Below are 24,044 nucleotides of genomic sequence, written 5' to 3'. Positions count from 1 at the left end.
GTCTCGCCGATAAACCAAGGATGATAAGACAAGACACTGTAGGTGATTGTACCATTGTGTTAGAAGAATGTTGCTGCGAATTTATGACTCTGTTACCATGGCTACGAACACACTTCACCAAACACAGTAACCAGATGATCGCATTGCATATAGTAGAACACACAACACTGGCGGTCGTGCAGACAATTGAGGAGTTTTCACGGGCTATGCTGGAAGGAGGGTTGAAGTCTTGCATAGGTAGTGCAACCACCTGACTAGCCATAGGGAGCATAGTCTCAATGCTCCAGATAGTTGAAAGAGAGTGTGGGAGTCTAAAAAATTATGTTTGGGAACTGCGTGGTGAAGGAGGTGCACATAGAATTAGCATGATACAAGGTTCGCACCTGCACACGGGGACTGCACTACCGCACGGGTCAACTGGGAAGTAACCATTGGTGTCACTGTTCATGACGAGATGTTCAATTTAAAGCAAAAGGGAGCGGGCGACTAGTAATTAAGACATGAATTAAGAGCTAAGGATCTGGTGCAGACCTAGACCAAGCTTCCTTTCATCACAATTGACGATGCCATCTTCTCCGTGCTCGAATCATGGCCTCCCGAGTGACACGCCCCAGATCTGGAAGAAAGGGATAGAACAATAGCACAGAAGTAGAAGGATGCAACCTAGTTGCATGTCATGAAGTTGGCCTAGCAGAGGTGCAACGAACAAGTGGCCACGGAGGTAAGAGCCGCCCACGAAGAAGCAAAGGAAACCGCAGAACATGCAAAGACTGACGAAATAGTAGTAGCAACACAATCAATAGGGGCCACCGCGACACAGGAGGAAGGGGGCCAAAACGTGTCTACAGGACAGGGACCAGATACAATAGAAGGCATGATGTCCACCCAACTAAAACGGCCACACGTCACGGAGCGGTCAGGTCCACGAAAGAAGGCCAAGGCTTTCAAACTAGACATCGATCCAATTACATTGATAGAGGGTGACCTCTATGACATTGGCGACACAATTCGCAAGGTCACCCTAGAAGTGCTCCAGGAAGCTATGACAGAGCAACAGAATGTGTCGGGGACCCTAAGGGTGCAGCTACAGGAACTTCAGGTGTGGGCCCCTCAGGAAGGAACAATAGGCGCCTACATTGTTGCAGGTACATAAGCAATGGCCAACACCATAGTTCTGCCAGAAGGAGTGCTAATAGTGGAAAGTGAGGAGGACCACCTCATCCTAGTTGGCACCCCTCCTAAAAGTAGATTTGCTGAAAGTTGAAAACGTTAAGAAGAGAAAATGTGTCAAATGACAGGGAATTTCTAGAAAAGAATGAAAAATGGTAATATGTGCCCATAATAATGTATATAAGAGTTTCTGATTATGGTCAAAGTGTAGGTGCTTATGAGGCCTTGATGAACTACCAAGGGCAATGTAACTTGCCACCGCCCCTAAATCCCAACTAGCTAGTATGTTAGATAATGTATGTCAGAATTTCCTATCCATGTTAAGTACTAATGTTCAACAAATTATGTAAGATATTGTATAAGAAGAGGCCTGAAAAAGGAAAGCTTCACGGGAAAAAATGCATCTGCCCAAATATAACACATACTATGTCAACTATGTGGTTGTTATGAAGAATGATGTTGCTACTAATTAATCCCATCATGAATATACCTCATGATATTCTTATGAAACCATCTCACAAATTATAGAAAAGATAGATCAATGCCTTCGAAATAAGCCTCTTCGAGGGGGCAACCTCCTTTACATTACACAAATTAACAATTCTTGGATGACACAACTGACAAGGCCTCCTTTCTATATATGGGAGTCTAAGGGGTCATATAACCAGAGCTGACATAACAATAATAATGTAAGGGCACAATTATAACAATAGTGGGTTTCTATGGGGCACAATAATAACAATATGGGGACTACATGGGTACAAAAATATAATAAGGGGATTGTACTAATAACAATAAGGGGTTACACTAGTAGTATAGGGGCCTAACATGCCCTCTCCTTCAAAAAGTGTTGTCCTCAATGCTTGAGTAGTCTTTGATACTTCGGTATAAAATTCTTGTCCTCCCGTGTGGAATCTTCAGTGGGTAAGTTCTTCCACTTGATGAGATACTCTGAAATCAATCGATTTCGTAGCTGTCAGGTTCTTGTTTCCGTGACTGCTCTAGGTTCTAATATGTTTTTTCCTTCCTCTTCAAGTTCTGAAAATATTGTTTGAATTGGGAAATTTTGTAACTTTTGAATGAGTGGCCACAATTATTCTTCCTTCTTCCATTCATCCCTTGCTTCGTTTATCAAATCTGGTTGGATAATATAAATAGCACAAAACAATGCTTCCACATCCTCATCCTTTCTTGAGAGTGCATCTGGAACAAAATTTTGCTTCCCTTTTCTATAGATGATGTCAAAGTCATAACCCAACATATTTGTGACCCATTTTTCTGTTCTTCTAAATATAATATTTGTTCTAAAAAGTATTTATGAATATCATGATCCATTTTTACCTTGAGGTGTCTTCCCATTGGGTAAGGTTGCCATTTCTTAAGTGCATGTAGTATTGCCAACATTTCCTTCTCATAAATAGCTTGCTTGAGATGTAGCCGTAAAAATACCCGATCGCCTACATCAAAACATTTTTCATTGTGATGTTGATCTACTTGTTGTTTCAATTGATTATGCACCAAAGTGGCATTATCCTTTCAAAGTTGGAGAACTTGTTTTTGATGCTCGATGTGATCTTTCACTGCTTCAACCTTTTTCTTCTTGATATGTCCTTCTATCTTGAGAGTTTGAGGAGTGGTAATTTATTCCAATATTTTACAAGATATGGTCAGATTCATTTCTTGATGCTCAATGTGATCTTTCACTTCTCGAACATTTTTCTTCTTGATATGTCCTTCTATCTTGATAGTTTGAGGAGTGGTAATTCCAGCCAATGCATTACAAGATATGGGTGGATTCATTTCTTCTTTTTCGATGTGATCTTTCACTTCTTAATTTTAGGAGCTCGATATTGAAACGACTGTAACTTTGTACTTTCGGATCTTTAAGTTCTGAATCACGACCTACAGTAGCCCTCTGCATCCTCTTTACAATGCCTCCAGTCTAATTGAATTTGGATTATGCAAGATAGAGTTATGCACAATCTCCCAAGATGACCTGATTATATACATTTTCAGAAGAGAAAACTTGTATGACATTCCACGTGTCATAGTTTTGACCTTCAAATCTTAAAAATATACACAGAAAAATAAAGTCCGTCCTCTTTATGCAACTTCTGACGAAATTTCAATCTGATGCTCAGAGAGAAAGTTATGATGATTTTCCCAAGGTCACCTATTTAAAATGTAATTCGAGAGTCTACAAAAACCATAACTTCCTTAGATCATATATCTACAAATATAGCAAGACAAGATCTGAAATTTGGACTCGAGGTTCATCACAATTTTTTCTCAAATGGGTCTTGGTTTTCACTTTTAAAACATCGTAGAAAAATGTTATATCGAAAATGCCACGATGTCCTATTTGGAGCAGCGAAATCCTAGGATCCAAAGCTCTGATACCAAATGTTATGAAACCATCTCACAAAAGATAGAAAAGATAGATCAATGCCTTAGAAATAAGCCTCTTCGAGAGGCAACCTCTTTTACATTACACAAATCAATAATTCTTGGATGATACACCTAACAAGACCTCCTTTCTATATATAGGAGTCTAAGGGGTCATAATATAACTAGAGCTGACATAACAATAATAATGTAAGGGCACAATAATAACAATACTGGGCTTCTATGGGGCACAATAATAACAATATGGGGATTACATGGGTACAACAATATAATAAGGGGGTTGTAATAATAACAATAAGGGGTTACACTAGTAGTATAGGGGGCTAACATGTACAATCTACTATTAGCAATGAGAGTTCACGCAATACAAAATAATGGAAGACTAGTTCCCTGTGACATGGTAGTTTCACTCACTAGCTCGCTGAATGTATAGTATGATGCACCATCCATGGCATGTTATTTGAATATGTAAGGCCTTGTAAATTAGATCCTAAATAATGATTCAAGGAGTATGCAAAATAATCAGTTTAAGATTTTCGCAAAAATAGGCGTTGTTAGATAACATACTAGATAGGTAATTTCACTCACTAGCTGGCTGAATGTATAGTATGATGCACCCTCCATGGCATTTGATTTGAATATGTAAGGCCTTGTAAATTAGATCCTAAATAATGATTCAAAGGGTATGCAAACTAATCAGTTTAAGATCTTCACAAAAAGAGGTGGTGTTAGATAACATAGTAGGACAACAAGAGGTATCAAAGAAGAATGCTTTGAAGTAGACATATTATTAGAGGAACTTGAGTCTAAAATTGATTTATTAGATGATGAAGTAGTGACATACAAAGAAAAATCCATGTAGTTATCATCTCATGGCTTGTCTTTAGTCTTTTTCTTAACATTGTTTGGCCTGTAGTCATCTAGACTATGCTATTGAAGTACTCCAACCATTATATCTATTATGAAGGTGGTAGCCTTCTGTAGGTTGGCACCTATGTATTGGTAAACATATAAGTTAGTACATGACCTAGGGGGTTGGAGACCCTTCCAATAGCAGTTGGAGAATGAGTGAAGGTTGTAGCCTTTTGTAGGTCAGCACCTACAAACTGGTAAACATATCAGCGAGTACAAGAGCTAGGGGGTTGTAGCTCCCTTCCAGTAGAAGCTAGAGAATGAGAGAAGGTTGTAGCATTCTGCCGGTGGGTGCCTACATACTGGTATGAGTTTGTGACATTACAAGATTGTAAACAACTTTTTTATATTAAAAAGAAGATAGAAACAACAACAGTAGGTGGTTTTCTCTCGCATTGGGTTTCCACCTTAAATCTCATGTTCATGGGTGTTTCTTATGTGTTATGGTTTATCTATTACAACACATGGTTAATGTCTATCTAATGGTTAATAAAGTACTAATGCATCAGCTCAAAACAAACATATGATGGATTAACTGAATTGTAAGTTCACCGTATATATGCTAATTGTCTTAAGAAACGTTGCATACACACGCAAGTTCCATTCAGTAAAGTCGTGTATAGAAAATTGAATATGAAATTTAAAAAGTTATTGATTTGTAAATACTGATTCACACCCCCCCCAACCACCAGTATTTTTCCCAACATATATATCTAATATTAGTTTAATTTTGTTGAGAAGTACATTCTATAGCCTAATATAAGGGTGTTGTGAGATTCCATTCACATTCAATCTCGAGTTAACATGTTTTTCACTTTAATTTAAAAATAAAATATACTCTAAATAAATAAATAAATAAAACTTGAATTGAATAAAAACAAAATGAATATATTGAAAACAATGTTCATTCCTCGGCTTGAAAATAGTGGAAATAAATTTATAGAGTGCTAACATCTTTATTCCAAATTCCCATTTTATTATAGATTTTACATATCCACTCATTTAAAAATGTTTTTAGGTTGAAAATTAAGACCAATTTAAATGAGATGACCCATTAATGGTAAAAATCAAATTAATAATAAACATTCAATTTTATAATTATAATATTTACAAAAGTTTTTATGAAAATGAATTATTTTTTTTAAATATTTCAAAAACAGATTAGTTATTTATTTAGTATTCATTTATGTATTATATATTTTTTTCCCTAAGGAAAAATCATAATTTTATTAATTAAAAAAAAATTACATGTTGTAGATGCTCACGGAGCATTTAGTCAAACCAGTCAAATCTGGTGCTCAGAGAGACAGTACGGAATAAATAAAAAAAATATAAACTACTCCTAAAAGGAAAATTTTGATTACCCTTTTCATCCTTTCTTCTTTTCTACATTCTGCCATCCTCCTTGATTTGGAGTGGTCATTACAAGTGCTATCTGGTTCTCTTTATTCACATTTGGAATTTCCTTATCTGAATTCGAACTCTTAGAAACATGATGTCGTTAGAAGCCTCCTGTCTCCTCCTGCTACATTGTTGAGACTCGGGTTCCTGATGCTACTTAATTATCTCACCCACTTTCTATGCTTTCTTATGAATTATGAGTTCCTTCTTTGATAGGGATACACATTTCCCTATCGTCCTCTTAGTGTTTAGACTGTTTCTCTCGAAAGTTCCATCCCTTGGGTTTCTTCACTAGTTTCTATTTCCTCCTTATCTCTTTCTTTGCCATAGGAAATTTATTTTATATATGTGCTATTTGTCGACATATTTGAAACCTAAAAGTCATGTTTTCAAAGTCTAGAAACAGTGTCCAACACTAATTTTTATGTGCCATGAGGATGTGATTCGAGAATCCTTTGCTGAGGTCCACCTCCACACAAATTCTGGTGAAAGTCTAGATTATGTATTTGGTTCATTGTATATTTTTCTTTATGTACCTCCCTATGATATTCTCAATTCCTTCTAGCACTTTGTGGTGTCATAAATGAAGAGTTAGATTATGTAATCTAATCAAAACTGGCATTCTTGATACCACCATTATATTGGCATCAATTTTTATGAACCATGGCGTAATAAAACATCCAGCATTGCCCTAGAATCATGGTCCATCTTGTAAGATATATTCTCGTGCCTCCAATGATTGAAACTTTACTATGAAGAAACCCATGGATCATAGGTGAATCTCACAATTAATTGTTCAATTTGTGAAAATCCACTAAAATAGATCCACTTGTTTTGGCCAAAAACTATTGAATCTCTATATGATTGCATGGGATTCAAAGATTGTAAGTAGATAATTTTTCTCTGATAGATCTACTACCATTGCTCAGACTTGATTCAGTTGTTCCACAATATAGGGGTTGGGTATATTAAGAGTCTGATCTATTTTGGATGAGGCAGGAAAATTCCCTTTAAGGGTTGAATGAAGTACCTCCATTTACTTGCCCCATACTATTTGACTTTGATCCTTTGGGTAAAATAGATCCAAGAAAACCCACCCCAACCTTAGATTGATAAATATCAAGGAATTCCGTTCAACTCCTTGATTTGGTAGCAACATTTCATCTTGCATAGATCTGTCTGCATAGATCAGACTTTGCATCTCCATTGGAATATTTTATCTTTTATAGATCTCTCATTTCAGATCTAACACCAAGAAGTCGTTTCAAACCCCTATAAGAAGTGATCTACCAACTAGAGTCTTTGCAAAAAATTTAAAGGAGACTTCTTCTTCCAACGTTATTGTAAGATTATTATTCTTACACCTCTCTGTCAAATCTGGGACTATATAAGGAAAATTTATAATTATTGAAGTTTCAACAAGCTTTCTCATATCTCGATCCATGTTTAAGTAGGGTGGAAACCATGCCAGAAATGGATTGAGAGATCCTACCAGGAGATCTCTAGGGAGCTGCATTTCCCATATTAGATCTGCAAGTAGAAACACTTTCCCTTGATCCCCATAAACTTGATTTATGTAAACAACACTAGATCTCCAAATATCATCACTCGTAGGGAGTAAAACATCCAAAACTATGTTGTAGAGTCTCACCTCTCTTACCTTGAAATCAATTGTTAGATATATTAATTTGTTTAAGCATGTGGCTCTCAATATTTTTCCTATCCAAGCTCTCACCTCCTGCGCTGCTCAACCACTACTTGTCTTCAGCACAAACACTTGCTACAATTGGATCCATCCCAAAACTAATCCAAAGAAACCTCGAACCTCCTTTGATGCCCATCGAAAGAAAATATCCCCTATACACAAATCAATCTGATTTCTTGAGGCAAGAAAACACTTAATGGTGACGTCTTCTGTTGCACAAGCGATTATCATTTCTCATACTAATTACAGTAAATGGGAGCATATCCTTCTTTAAATTTGGAATTTTATATCTAATCATAGATAAATAATCCATGGAAGTACGTCATACTTCAAATACAACATAATAAGGATGGTTACATTTCATTTTAAAGTTATAATGTTTTATTGGAATTGCCTAAATTTATTTCAAATTTCACAAGAACTTTTTAAAGTCTAACTTTCCAACCATATGTAATATTTAGGACATTTCTAAAGCATTCAAATTCTATTTTTTAAACATCATATTTAGGTCAAATGTTTGATAGTCATAATATATTGTTCCCTAAGAGCATCCATATATAGCACTAAAGTGTAACTAGCACCCTTGGAGTGAGGAATACATGGTCCTATTTGAATGGATTGGTCACACAACAGACATATTAAATTCATCCTTTTCACACAATTCAAATGCCATAGTTATCCCAACTAATTTATCAAGTGCATACTCAACCACTAATTCTACTACTTAGTTGACTCTCCGACTAGGTTGTTGACTATCAATTAATTGTCCCTGGAAGATTTAAACATATGATGAACTTAATTAGACTATTTTTTTATTAGGATATTAAATTATTCTTACTTATACTTAAATATTGTAATTTTGTCTTTAGACATAGCCTTCTCATGGAATGTATGGCTCCATGATATATCTCATGCCCCAATTCCCCAAAATGGTATTAGAGCTACTATTTTGGGGCCTAGATTATTATCTACAAGCATTTTGGATGTTATACAAGCTTGTTATGTGTTAAATCTCCCCAGTAAAATGCATCAAACATTTTTACTTTAATATTGTACCATATTACAAGTCTATAGATAATGATCATGAGTTCCAACAAGAATTTTGGTTCTCAGTGGCCATAATAGTAGTACATGGGAACACAATACAGTAACATTATTAAAAACTAAAAAGCTTTTATTTTTACAAACACTAATTTTAGATATAAAGGATGATGAGTTGAAAATTTTCATTGAGGGAAAGAAGGATAACTTATATATAGGAGTCATAACAACGTACATATCCAAGGAAAATCACCTCAATACAGGAAACATTTTCTATCCAATTGAAGTATGAAATACGTTCATGACTCTATTTGATAATATTGAAGAAGTTTATGTTATGTGGATTGATGAGTTTGTCTCTTAAAATTATCTTATCAAAGAGTTCAAAGTTATTTAGGTTGCAGAAAGGAACTAATATAATTAAAATTGGATGCACGTTGATTAGATTTGGCCAAAAAGAATGGTCAACTTTTATAATTAATATTTTTGAATTTGAAGACACCCCTAAAATATATCTTGTTCAACCATTTTTGTTATTATGAATTCCATAGAATAATATAATAATTGTTTTTCCTTTTTATCATTTATGTAGTTTAATAATTAGCTTCAAATTTCCTTATTAAGGGAAACTTGAACTCAAGAAATAAGCGTACTTGATAAAGGATGAAGGTAAATACTAATGGAACTATAAAGGGAGAGCTTGAGTGGGAAATCAAGGGAAATAATGGTATTTCGTTAGTTAGGTTGTTGAGAAGAAGCATGATGATATGGAATGAAGAAGAAAAGTAGGAATCATAAGACTTATAATTACTGTAGAAATTAGGACGTATGGTTAAAATTTTCTTGTAAAATACTAAAGATATAAAAGAGAGGCTCGAGAAGCTAAGAAAAGGCATACAGACTAGATGATTAACTAAACTATAACAATGAAATTTATAAATAACTTCTTACCTTCTAAGAATATTTATAGGTAAGGAGATATTTGTCCATATATATCTCTCTTATATTTTTTAGAAAGTGTGTGGGAAAGTGCAATGGATTCTCAAAATCTAAAACAAACACATTCCATTCATTGCATAAAAAAATACAGGAGAAGCATACATGAAACCGTCACATATCGCTAAAGTTTGTAGGTCCTATGAATAGCTCCAAAAACCCTTGTTTAGTATGAAAATGTTGATCCAAGCTTCCTGATCCAATCCCCTATGCACATGTACCACCCAAAAATATAATTTTTTCCCATCATGGAAGGTAGGTTATCATTTACTACCAATAATAAAAGCACATACATATATAAAATAACATCACATATAAGGGAGAGAATTCAAAAATACTTTCATAAATCAAAATAAAAAAGTATATTATACATTGGTGCATTGATGAACACCTCCTCAATCCTTAGCATGACTGTTGGGCATCCGGTCCCCCATAGCAGGTTTTGGGTGCAAAACCAAAGTTTTGGGAAACAATATTGTAAGTCTCTGCGAATTGAGGGCGCAGAGCGCGAAGTGTACAATTGAGTCATAGGGTTGTCTGCAGTAAAAATTGTATTGTAAACTAGTGTAAAGTCAGCCTACTCATGGTTCAAGGACCACGAGATTGTATAAATAGAGCGAGGCTCTAAGTTGTAACTGGAGTGGATGATAGAGAGAGTAGTGAAGGAATGGTTCGAGCTTAGATTAGGATTATAAGTGTATTGGGTCGTAGTAGTAGGAAGAGGCTTCGCAGCTGAGTACGTAGAGGGCTAGTAGATTTTGCAGCTACATGCATCGACCCCTGCAGCTGAGTGTGCAAGGCGATGTCGAGTTTGCAAGAAAGATTGAAGGTTGAATAAAGAGAAGATGATTCCTATTTCTGTGTAATTTTTGTGCATTATCTTCTTTATGCTTGTATTCGTTTATGTATCGTGCACACTAATATGATTGTTGAATATGTTTTAATAACCATAAATATTACACACACAAGTTAAGTAATCTATTAATTAGAAAGGAACTTGGGTATTATATGGGTCGCACCCCGAGTAGGCCGGCATGAAAGTCACACCGCAAGAGTGCGAAGGGATCACAAGTGTGTGTAGCGACAAGTCATATCGTAGACCTCCAGAAGCCACTCAACATCCCAAGGGTGTGGAAACTTGGTTCTAGCACCCTCCCATACTACTTTGGATGAGACCTTAGTCCGTGCTCCACAGACTATTTCCAAAAGGGCCAATAGTACTGGGATTTGCTTGGCTAAATCACCTCTGAACCTGGGTCAGGCCCATACAAGCCAACAAATGCTTCCATTGCTGGGACCAGGATCTGCATAAAGGATGTTTGATGTCATGCCACTAGAATCCTACAAAGAAAGAAATTGAAGAGTGGTTAGACAAGAAGATTCATGAGTTCGCAACGTAGGAAAACAGAAAGCTGCGAGTATCTAAGGAATAGTGGTTGGATCACTACTTGGACATTGAAATCCATGAAATTTGCATCTTTTCTGTCTGAGTTGTATGAGTGGATTGCAAAGTTAGCAAACAGCCAGGGAAGGTGTAGGTTCGACAAACCAATAGTGTGGACTTTGGAACTAGTGCGCAGACTAGAAGCCTCAGAAGAGAACATAGCACAAGTTGTGGACCACTGTCTTGAGTGAATAATAGGAGGAGTTTGTCAGTGAGTTCGCAGTAAACACAACTGTTAGCTACAGTGAGGCTGAGTGACATTTTCTCAAGGGACCACAAAGTAAGTATATTAAATCTTTGAACACTTGGATTAAGATGTTATTGTGTGAAAAGTGGGTTATGCGAATAACTTAATGTTTGGGACTACACGAAGTAGAAGTAGTGAGGAGTTGGAAAATATTCCCTTAATTTCACCCTCGGGGGAAAGCGAGGAGCTCGTGAAAGTATCTCCGAGAAGTGCGGCCAGTTTGATAAGACAGAGAATTCCACGTTTACCAACCCCACCCACACCACCACCCATTTCACCCTCTTCACATCTATCTCCACCCACTCCACCTCTACCGCCACCGTAACTCAGTATGGCAAGTGCGATCAAACTGCCAGTGTTAAGAGGAGTAGGAAGTGAAGATTTGGATCAATTCTAGTTCATGGTAAGAGTAGTATGGGAAGCACAGGGCATTGTGGATGATAATATTAAAAAGGCTACATTGGTGAGTGTGTTGCAGGATCGTGCATTAACGTGGTATATCAAGCATTCTAGTGACCACCCGAACGCATGAATTGTAGAGATCCAAACCATGTTGAATAGGGAATTTAGTAGGCCAAAATCAGAGACACAATCAAGCATCGGGTTTAAGGAGATCACGATGCTCCCGGGCAAGACCCACTGGGACCTAAAAGAAAGGATGAAGAGTACGATCCGCGAAGCCAATATGATGCTAACAGATGCACATCATTGTGCATGATTTGTGGCCTCACTTACACCACACTTAAGGATGGCGCTGTCACAACAAAAACTTTCCACCCAACTCAAAGCGTTGGAGATGGAAATGAGATTTCATGAGACCCCTATACAAGACCCTGGGTTGGGAATCCAACAAATCCACGTGCAACTACAAAATCTATGTCTGGAGATGCAAAGTTTGAAATAGGAGAGGAAAACTCGGTCGGAGTTATGCGAGGAAGTATGGTGCATAAAATGTAAAGGCCAAGGTCATGACAAGGACCATTAACGAGTGTTCACGAACTACTTGGTATGGGGAGGGCTAATGTTGTTAAGACCAGAGGTACAGGCAGGGTCGAGCGTGGCATCAACATTATGGTGCACGATCTACAAGATAGGAGGAAAACACACCACAGATAATTGTCATCTATTGCAGAAGTATATGCAGACGTCCCAACAATTGTTCTATAATTTCTACAGGTCGGTGGGCCATGATGAACGCACCTGCTGAAGCTATGAACTAATGATGGATCGGACTCTTGCCTATAGGGTGTAGGCCGAAACGTGAGCCCTCAACCCAAATGTAGCGATGGCGCACATTAGGTTTCAGGAGCGCGGTTGAGGTCAAGGTCAAACGGGACTAGGAAGGGGTCGTAGATAGATTATTTGTTACAATTGCAGATGGATAGGGCATTATGCCCGCGATTGTACGAACCCAAATGGGATATCATGTTGGTACTATAATTAGTTTGATCACGAGGCAAAAGATTACCCTGCATTGAGAGCAAAGATGCATGAAAAGGGGGTACTCCAACCCCCTCCGACCCAGCATGTAAAAATGATGAGGTTTGAACCACGCGAAGAAGACCCAAATGTAAACATGATGCTTAGGAGTGCTATGGCCACGGGAGATGATAAAGGAAAGCAGCCAGAAGACAACACGTGGGTTCACAAGGCTCCTACAAAGGAACCCAAGTTTGATTTAGAATGCACAAAGGATACATTCATGGAAGCTAAGAAGAGCTTCACAGAGGCCTCCACTTTAGGTAGTAAGGATCAACTAGAACCAGGGATGGATCCTTCCATGCTCACTTCCTTTTTGGAGACATGCATGAAACTACTGCATGACAGCAAGGCAATCAAAGGGCTATAGGAAGTTATCACTAGGTGTGTGGGGTCAGGAGAACTGCGCGTGGTCCGAAAACTGGGAAAGCATGCATTGCACATAGGAAGGGAGATGAGGTTGACTACCCAAATAGGCAAGTACGAAATGGATCAGGTAATCCTAGATCTAGGTTTGGACGCAATGTACTACCAAAGAAAACATGGGAATGCATGGGCAGACCTACGTTACGATGGTCCCCTATTTAGTTACAAATGGTGAACCAACATAAGATTTTGCTAATGGGAAGATTGCAAGGGGTGACAATCGATATTGAAGGTGTAAGCACACAAGTGGATTTTTCAAGTGATAGAGATTGTCGATGACAACAATCACTATCCCACGCTACTAGGAATAGACTGGGCTACCGATATGAATGGAGCCATAAATTTGAAGAAGCGCTTAATGTTGAGAAAAAGTCACTGTGTGTAGTAGTACCGCTAGATCCAGCCTAAGAAGCATGATACACTGAACCAATGCACGATGATAATAGTGATGATGAGATCAACTGTATCTACAAGATACCTGTACAAGGAGAGGATTGGATGAATATGACTACAAATGGAAGGATTTCATGGGAGCGCGAAATCTCTTGCACTTCAGATTCAAGTGAAGAGATAGAGCGATGGCAGAATCGGCTGCACGAAGTAACAACATTGAACTACAACATGATGATCAGGTCATTGCATTACGCAACAATAGAGGCGAGGGAGCTGCCAACATATGATGGATTGACAATGGTGGATGAATTTCTGAGTAAATTCGAAAGTGCAGTACTAGAACAGAAACAGTTCGATGCGCTGAAGTTGGCACTGCATGAAACACCCACACGATGGTGGGGTACCCATCAAGGAAATTTCGAGGACTGGTGCAGATTTAGAAGGATGATGCGCCTACGGTTTGGAAAACTCAAGGTTCAAATGCAAGTTAGTCAACAGGGGCTAAACAACTTGCACACCCACCTTTCTCGATGGGTACAGACATATGTTATAAAACCTGCACAAGCGCACACCAGCCCCAGACTAACAAATCGGAGCAAAGCATAGTAGCAGGAAAGGCAACGCGCGCTACCAGTTCTCCGCGATGAAGCCTTCGATAGCTTGTGTAGAATACTGAACACCAGGTGAAATGAAATGATTGGGACTCACACGTGCCAGTAGTTCGATGGGCCTACCAGACAATGTGCCAAACCCTGAATGCGGAGACACATCCCAAGGAGCGGAACAGAAAGGAGACGGTGCTTACTACAGAAAATACAAAATGGAATCTGCACGTACTGGACCCTGTAGTAGTGACCGTGCACGATGACCAGAAGGAATAAATCACACATCTACACGAGGTAGAACATATAAGGATTCATGAAGCCATCCAGCGGGGGAACCTTAGACTTCGCGCACTCAAAAAGGACCAAGTACAATTGAGGAAGAAAGCATTTTGATGGACAATAAGGTCAAAAGGCTAGAAAACGAGATCACGTAGGCATGTCTCGCCAATAAACCAAGGATGATAAGTCAAGATACAGTTGATCGTACCATTGCATTCGAAGAATGACGTTGTGAATTTATGACTCTATTACCATGTGTATGAACGCACCTCACCAAACATAGTAACCTGACGACCGCACTACATATGGTAGAACACACAACACCGGCAGTCGTGCAGACAATTGAGGAGTTTTTGCAAGCTATGTTAGAAGGCAGGTTTAAGTCTCGCACAGGTGGTGTGACCACCTGACTAGCTATAGGGAGCACAGTCTTAATGCTCCAGACAATTGAAAGAGAGCGCGGGACTCTAAAAAAGTCTGTTTAGGAACTACGTGGTGAAGGAGGTGTACGTAGTTTCAGCATGATACAAGGTTTGCACCCACACAAGGGGATTGCGTTTCCGCACGGGTCAACTAGGAAGTAAGTATTGACATCACTGTTCATGATGAGATGTTCAATTTAAGGCAAAAGGGAGTGGGCGACGGGCAATTAAGACACGAATTAAGAGCTAAGGATCCGGTGCATACCTGTACCAAGCTTCCTTTCATCGCAATTGACGACGCCATCTTCTCTGTGCTTGAATCATGGCCTCCCGAGTGACGCGCCACAAATCTAGCAGAAAGGGATAGAATAGTAGCACAAAAGCAGAAGGGTGCAACCAATTTGTGTGTCACGAAGTTGGCCCAGTAGAGGCACAACGAACAAGTAGCCACCGAGGTAAGGGCCGCCCATGAAGTAGAAAAGGCAACCGCAGAACAGGCAAAGGTCGCCGAAATAGTAGTAGCAACATAATCAATAGGGGCCACCGTGACGCAAGAGGAAGGGGCCAAAACGTCTCTATAGGACAGGGACCAGATACAGTAGAAGGCATGGACTCAAGCACGATGTCTACCCAACTGAAATGACCACACATCACGGAGCGGTCAGGTCCACAAAAGAAGGCTAAGGATTTCAAATTGGATATCGAGCCAATTACATTGACAGAGGGTGACCTCTATGACATCGCCAACATAGTTCGCGAGGTCACCCGGGAAGTGCTCCAGGAAGCTATGATAGAGCAATAGAATGTGTTGGGGGCCCTAAGGGTGCAGTTGCGAGAACTTCAAGTGTGGGCCCCTCAGGAAGCAACAATAGCCGCCTATGTTGCTACAAGTACATTAGCAATGGCCAACACCATAGTGCTGCCAGAAGGAGAACTAACAGCGGAAAGCGAGGACTACCTCATCCTAGTTGGCACCCCTCCTAAAAGTAGATTTGCTGAAAATTGAAAACGTTAAGAAGAGAAAATGTGCCAAATGATAGGCAATGTCTAGCAAAGAATGAAAAATGGTAATATGTGCCCATAATAATGTATATAAGAATTTATGATTATGTTCAAAGCGTAGGTGCTTATGAGGCCTTGATGAACTACCAAGGGCAATGTAACTTGCCACCGCCCCTAAATCCCAACCAACTAGTATGCTAGATATTGTATGTCAGAATTTCCTATCCATGTTAAATGTTAATGTTCAATAAATTATGTAAGATATTGTATAAGAAGAGTGGCGTAAAGAAGGAAAAATTCATGGGACAAAATGCATCTGCCCAAATATAACACATACTATTTCAACTATGTGGTTGTTATGAAGAATGATGTTGCTACTAATTAATCTCATCATGAATATACCTCATGATATTCTTATAAAATAATATGATATTCTTATGAAACTAGCTCACAAAATATAGAAAAAGATAGATCAACGCCTTACAAATAAGCCTCTTCGAGGGGGCAACCTCCTTTACATTAGACAAATGAACAATTCTTGGATGATACAACTAACAAGACCTCCTTTCTATATATAGGGGTCTAAGGGGTCATAATATAACCAGAGCCGATATAACAATAATAATGTAAGGGCAAAATAATAAGAATAATGGGCTTCTATGGGGTACAATAATAACAATATGGGGACTACATGGGTACAACAATATAATAAGGGGGTTGTACTAATAATAATAAGGGGTTACACTAGTAGTATAGGGGCCTAACATGCCCCTCTCCTTCAAAAAGTGTTGTCGTCAATGCTTGAGTAGTCCTTGATACTTCGGTATAAAATTCTTGTCCTCCCATGTGGAATCCTCAGTGGGTAAGTTCTTCCACTTGATGAGATACTTTGAAATAAATTGATTTTGTAGTTGTCGTGTTCTTGTTTCTGTGGCTGCTCCAGGTTCCAATATGATTTTTCCTTCCTCTTCAAGTTCTGGAAATATTGTTTGAATTGAGATCTTCTGTAACTTTTGAATGAGTGGCCACACTTCTTCTTCCTTCTTCCATTCATCCTTTGCTTCGTTTATCAAAACTGGTTGGATAATAGAAATAGCAAAAAACAATGCCTCCAAATCCTCATCTTTTCTTGAGAGTGCATCTGGAACAAAATTTTGCTTCCCTTTTCTATAGATGATGTCAAAGTCATAACCCAACATATTTGTGACCCATTTTTTCTGTTCTTCTAAATATACTATTTGTTCTAAAATGTATTTATGACTATCATGATCCATTTTTACTTTGAGGTGTCTTCCCATTGGGTAAGGTCGCCATTTGTTAAGTGCATGTATTATTGCCAACATTTCCTTCTCATAAATAGCTTGCTTGAGATGTAGCCGTAAAAATACCCAATCACCTACATCAAAACATTTTTCACTGTGATGTTGATCTAACTATTGTTTCATTCGATTCTGCACCAAAGTGGAATTATCCTTTAAAAGTTGGAGACTTGTTGTTGATGCTCGATGTGATCTTTCACTGCTTCAACCTTTTTCTTCTTGATATGTCCTTCTATCTTGAGAGTTTCAGGAGTGGTAATTTCTTCCAATGTTTTACAAGATATGGTCAGATTCATTTTGTGATGCTCGATGTGATCTTTCACTTCTTGAACATTTTTCTTCTTGATATGTCCTTCTATCTTGATAGTTTGAGGAGTGGTAATTCCAGCCAATGCATTACAAGATATGGTTGGATTCATTTCTTCTTTCTCGATGTGATCTTTCACTTCTTAATTTTAGGAGCTCAATCTTGAAACCACTGTAACTTTGTACTTTCAGATCTTTAAGTTTTGAAATCATGATCTATAGTAGCCATCTATGTCCTCTTTCTAATGCCACTAGTCTCATTGAAATTTGATTCTCCAAGAAAGAGTTATGCACAATCTCCCAAGATGACCTCATTATATACCTTTTAAGAAGAGAAAACTTGTATGACGTTCTACATGTCACAGTTTTGACCTTCAAATCTTCAAAATATACACAAAAAACTGCAGTCCGTCCTCTTTATCCAACTTCTAACAAAATTGTAATCTGATGCTCAGAGATAAAGTTATGATGACTTTCCCAAGGTCACCTGTTTAAAATTTAATTCGAGAGTCTACAAAAACCCTAACTTCCTCAGATCATATATCTATAAATATAGCAAGACAAGATATGAAATTTGGAGTCGAGGTTCAATGCGCTTTTGTCTCAAATGGGTCTTGGTTGTCTCTTCTGAAACGTCGCAGAAAAAAGGTTATAGCAAAAATGCCACAATGTCCTGTTTGGAGCAGCGAAACCCTAGAATCCAAAGCTCAGATACCAAATGTTATGAAACCAGCTCACAAAAGATAGAAAAGATAGATCAATGCCTTAGAAATAAGTCTCTTCGAGGGGGCAACCTCCTTTACATTACACAAATGAACAATTCCTGGATGATACAATTGACAAGACCTCTTTTCTATATATAGGAGTCTAAGGGGTCATAATATAACCAGAGCCGACATAACAATAATAATGTAAGGGCACAATAATAACAATAGAGGGCTTCTGTGGGGCACACTAATAACATTATGAGGACTACATGGGTACAACAATATAATAAGGGGGTTGTACTAATAATATAGGGGGCTAATTAGCAATGACAGTTCATGCAATACAAAATAATGGAAGACTAGTTCCCTGTGACATGGCAGTTTCACTCCCTAGCTGGCTGAATGTATAGTATGATGCACCCTCCATGGAATGCTATTTGAATATTTAAGGCCTTGTAAATTAGATCCTAAATAATGATTCAAAGAGTATGCAAAATAATCAGTTTAAGATCTTTGCAAAAAGAGGTGGTGTTAGATAACATAGTAGATAGGTAATTTCACTCACTAGCTGGCTGAATGTATAGTATGATGCACCCTCCATGGCATTTGATTTGAATATGTAAGGCCTTGTAAATTAGATCCTAAATAATGATTCAAAGAGTATGCAAAATAATTAGTTTAAGGTCTTCACAAAAAGAGGTGGTGTTAGATAACATAGTAGGACAGCAAAAGGTATCAAAGAAGAATGCTTTGAAGTAGGTATATGATTAGAGGAACTTGAGTCTAAAATCGATTTATTAGATGATGAAGTAGTGCCATTCAAAACAAACTCCATGTAGTTATCATCTCATGGCTTGTCTTTAGTCTTTTTCATAACATTGTTTGGATTGTAGTCATCTAGACTATGCTATTGAATTACTCCAACCATTATATCTATTATAGCCTCTAGATGGAAACCCATTATATCTATTATACCCTCTAGATGGAAACCCATGTGACACTAGATACAATTTTTTTTGTCTTAGATTTTTCTCTATTGAGAATCTTAGTCTCCTTACTAGATTGAGAGCATTCTCCATTATACGATAAAAATACAGCATTTTCTACTTTCCTTTCTTGTTATCATCCTTCACGGTAAGCCCATAGAGTGTGGAAGGGTTAAGAGTTCCATTGTGTATTAGATTGCTCATTTGTTAAGGACTCGTGATAATTGCTACACCTAAAATAGAATATGATAATTGTGATTTTAATGATTTTGTTACTCATGCATTTTCTTTTGGGAAAGATTTTTGGAGTTTTGGGTTATTTTTATCAATAGTCGAAATTGGTTTCAAGCATTATTTGAAGTTGGTTAGCGGAGATGGAATAAAAGAGATCTTGGTTGGTGGAACCGTGTATAGGCGAGACGTAGTCATTGAATGAGGGGAAAATGATGAAATATAGTCGTTGAAAGTGATTAAGGAAACGCGCAATTAATACCATCAATACCGATTTTACCCCAGTGATCATAACTACTACTTAATTTTAGAGGATTCAACTTGGTCTATAGAATGCTAAACAGGTTTCTTGACACAGCTGTATAAATTCTATAGTGATTAGAACCACTCAACAACAAATTAACAATTAAATACCTTATTTACGAAACGAACCCCTGTTTCTGTGGCTTAAATCTATATTAAGCAAGCAAATAAGTTATGATAATTAGCATCAATGCAAATGCTGTGGAAATTAATAAAACAATTAGAAAAGAAATAAAAAAAATGAAGTTGGTTGAGGGAATTCCGGTTGGAGAGAGTGCAATTCATGGTGTATATAAAGGAGTGGGGCTACAATCCCAAATCAAGAGCTCTGTTGAAACTCAGCTTTCGAGTGCCCGTCTTGGTGAAGAGGCAGTCGACTGCTTTTTCGCCGAAAAGTCACTCGATTGCATTTTTTTAATTTTTTTTTCCAAAATCGGAACACTCGATTGCATTTATTTTAATAAAGATGAAGTTTCTTGTCCTTATATTAGCTGTGAGTTTCATAGGCTCTTCTGTGTTGCCAGGAGCGAGTTCAATACGCACCCCTAGTTTAGCTAATTCCGGTGGTACTACGCTTAACGTTCAGCAGTATGGTGCAAGAGGTGATGGCATCACAGACAATAGCAAGGTGAGAATTAGTCGAGTGAGTTATATGAATGACTGAATGAAGTGATGAAATGAATAATGAATGACATGGCCGGTTATGGGTTTATGTTTGAGAATTTGATCATCATGTGTGCTATATATCCAGGCTTTTCTGGCAGCTTGGAATGCGGCCTGTTCTTCTAATCAACCGTCTACCATCAATATACCAAACGGAAAATATGTGGTTGGTCCAGTTTCGTTTACAGGACCTTGTAAGAATGCTGGCATAACTGTGCAGGTAATTGCTGGAGCTAACATTATAATATATCTATTCCCGAAGCTAATTGGTATGAAGATGTTGTGATAGAATATTTAATTGGTTTTGAGCGACAAGAAATTTTGTTTTTTGGCATGCAGGTAATTGGGGATCTCATTGCACCAACGGACAATAGTGTGTGGAAAGGTGACAGCAACTTGTACTGGTTAGAGTTCACGAATGTAGATGGTCTAACCATCAGCGGCGGGGGGAGTTTGGATGGAAATGGAGCCTCGTGGTGGAACAACGTGTGTAGTAAGAATCAACAGGTAGCTGCAAAAAATGTTATTCGTTTATATATTTTTCGTGATTTGGAAAGAGCATGAATGACACTACTGTATCCCCATTCTGACTGGAATACGTTACGTTGTGTGGCGCTGGCGGCGGTGGTGGTGTGCAGTGCAAACCAGGGCCTGCGGTATTGCCTCCAGCCATTCTTATATAACATATATCATGTCTATAAAGAATTTGAGTGTTTTGCATGAATGAATAAGCAGATACGTACGTACGTGATGTTGATTGATGGAATGATAATTAATGTGCAGACATTACGATTGGCGGGAAATAAGAATGTGGTGTTGAGAGGCTTTAGGTCCATTAACAGCAGGCAGTTCCACATCTCCCTTGATTCATGTGACAACGTGCTGGCAGAAGGATTGACTATCCAGGCCCCCGGTGACAGCCCCAACACCGATGGGATTCACGTTGATTCTTCTAACGTCCATATTCGAAATGTCCACATCGGAACAGGTGGATCATATAATTTCCCATCACCATACCATACCATTTCTAAAGTAGTGACGTTGGAGCTGGATGGTCAACTAATATAAGAGTATCAAAGATAAAGATTTAGTAATAATATTATTATTATTATTAAAGATTACCTCTGGGTGCGGTGGTGTGCAGGAGATGATTGCATCGGTATTTTGGAAGGTACTTCCAATCTTCTGGTTGAACAGGTTACTTGTGGACCCGGCCACGGAATCAGGTAAATTAAATTAAATTAGTGCATAAATAAATTTTCAATATCGCGACCAGCCCTTATAATTGGAAAGTTGAGCATGGATTTTGTATATATATGCAGCGTTGGAAGCCTTGGCAAATATCCATCTGCGAATGGAGTGACGAACGTGACTGTGGACGGAGCTCAATTGAGCGGGACTCAGAATGGAGTTAGGATCAAAACATGGCCAGGAGGCAAGGGCTTTGCTAAAGGCTTAACATTTAAGAACATAGTAATGAGCAACGTACAGAATCCAATAATCATTGACCAGTATTACTGTCCACATTGCTCTGGCCAGGTCATAACTCATTCTCAACAACTTTAATATTTCTATTTCTTTACATACATACATACATATTGAAGTGAGCGCAGCTGAGTTTTGTAATTGACATTAATGGTATTTATATTGCCTTCGCGGTGTAGGAATCCGTTACCAACGTGCAGCTCAGCAACGTGGTGTACCAGAATATAAGTGGAACCTCAGCAACTGAGGAAGCCATTAATTTGTCATGCAGTAAGAGCGTGCCATGTGAAGGTGTCCAACTACAAGCAGTGAATTTGAATTATGCAATTGCAAATAGTGGAGCTCAAGCTGTGTGTAAGAATGCCAAAGGGATTAGCGTTAATTCCGTAAGCCCCCCCGTATCTTGCTAAAACTAGAATTCAATTCTGATCTACTTTTCTAATTAGTAAGCGATCCTCCAAATGCCAGCTCCAATATACATGCATGATGCTGGTTTTCTTGTGTTACGGACCTTCCTACGTATCCTACTGTATTGAACGTTTGGGAATTCTTATTCTTTTGCCCAACGAATTGCACCGATGAATGAAACAGCTGCCAATAGGCCTCGCTTATTTATTTCTTTGAATAATTGCCTTTCACCATTTTATTTTGGCATATTGTCCTTTACATTATTTATTCAAATCATCATTTTCGCATGTTATTTTATATTAGCCCAGAACGATCACATGTGCAACGTAAACGTAAAAATGGCTAGCCGCAGGAATGCTATCAACCTAACATGCTAGTTTAATATTTATAAATAATAAATACTAATATCGTTTCATACCGAGTCTTAATATCATAGCAAGCAAAAGGAAATATTATGTGTAATCCACGATAAAATATTATGACTTAATATTTTAAACACATATTTATTTATATCTTGAAAAAATATTAATATTATTAAATATTTCGAGAAGAAAAGAAAATAATCAAATAATTTGTATTTCTTTATCAAACAATCAAATACAAATTGCACTAGATACTTTATAATTTACTAGGAGCATTTTATAGTGAGATGTTGTAATGTCTATAAATTAATGTAAATATTTAAATATTAGTTCAATACGAGGAAATGGCGTAGTGATTGGAAATGACTCTAAATTGTCTATCCTATCATGGTAGGTCTCCGTTATCTTGTTTGTTTGGTAAAATATGCAACTATATGTATTATTCTTTTGATAAAACTTAAAATAAGAATATTCATTTGTGAAATTTCTATAAATATAAATAATGTTATTAAGAATCAATATAAATTTATTTTAACAAAAATTGAGAGGAACCAAATTTTTCAAGATGCAGTTCCTTTCCAAGTTGTATACTCAAAATAAGATTTACATTTTTAAAGGTTTGACTTATTTGCTAACTTATTAGATATGGAATTATGATGAATCTATTCTAGTTTATCTATAATAGTAATGTGTCAAACTTAAATTTTCTATGTATAATAAATATTTACTTAGTCAATATATGCTATATGTTGTAAAGATATAGAAATTAAGATATAGAGGACTTTACATGTTCCTATAAATGAATAAATATAAAATCATGAATAAATTTTCTTTTCAAGTTTTATACTCAAAATAAAATTCACGTTTTAAAAGATTTGATTTATCTCCTAATTTAATAGATTAAGAATTATATTCATTCTGTGCTAGTTTATATGTAATAATAATGCCTTAAACATAAAATTTCTATGTAGTTGATCAATAACTATATTGAATTTATACTAATTTACATATAATAGTAATGTATTATAAATCAATTTTCTATGCATCATAAATATTTACATTGTCAATATATGCACAATATATAAAAATTAAGATATATAAGATTTTGCAACAAATCACCCCTTGAAGGATTGTCTGGTCATCTTCACATATGCTCTTTTGCATTAGACAAGACTACCAAGATGTGTAGCTAAAATTGCCCCCATACATATATATATATATATAGTAATAACTTAAAAAAAAAAGAATTATAATAAAAAGTTGAAAAATGATTAACTTAAACTTAACTTTTATATGGGTTGGAGCTTGGATGTAACTGTTAAAATATTTAAATGTAAGTGAAAGTA

The 24,044-nt window shown here is 37.3% G+C and overlaps 1 protein-coding gene across 1 annotated transcript; it reads left to right on the top strand.

The window, feature by feature from the left end:
- The first annotated feature begins 877 nt into the window (after window positions 1-877).
- Window positions 878-22,510, top strand: LOC149148633 (exopolygalacturonase-like). The gene is made up of 9 exons (XM_089442231.1): window positions 878-1,145; window positions 20,305-20,408; window positions 20,532-20,663; window positions 20,783-20,950; window positions 21,179-21,431; window positions 21,588-21,669; window positions 21,766-21,982; window positions 22,108-22,314; window positions 22,397-22,510. The coding sequence occupies exons 1-9, from the start codon at window positions 878-880 to the stop codon at window positions 22,508-22,510; spliced, it is 1,545 nt and encodes a 514-aa protein (XP_089298357.1).
- Window positions 22,511-24,044: the final 1,534 nt, after the last annotated feature.

The sequence above is a fragment of the Pinus tabuliformis genome, chromosome 9 (assembly GCF_031772625.1).
Source record: "Pinus tabuliformis cultivar Carrire ecotype Pingquan chromosome 9, CPIR1, whole genome shotgun sequence".
Classification (NCBI taxonomy): domain Eukaryota; kingdom Viridiplantae; phylum Streptophyta; class Pinopsida; order Pinales; family Pinaceae; genus Pinus; species Pinus tabuliformis.
This window is presented reverse-complemented; position numbering and strand designations above follow the sequence as displayed.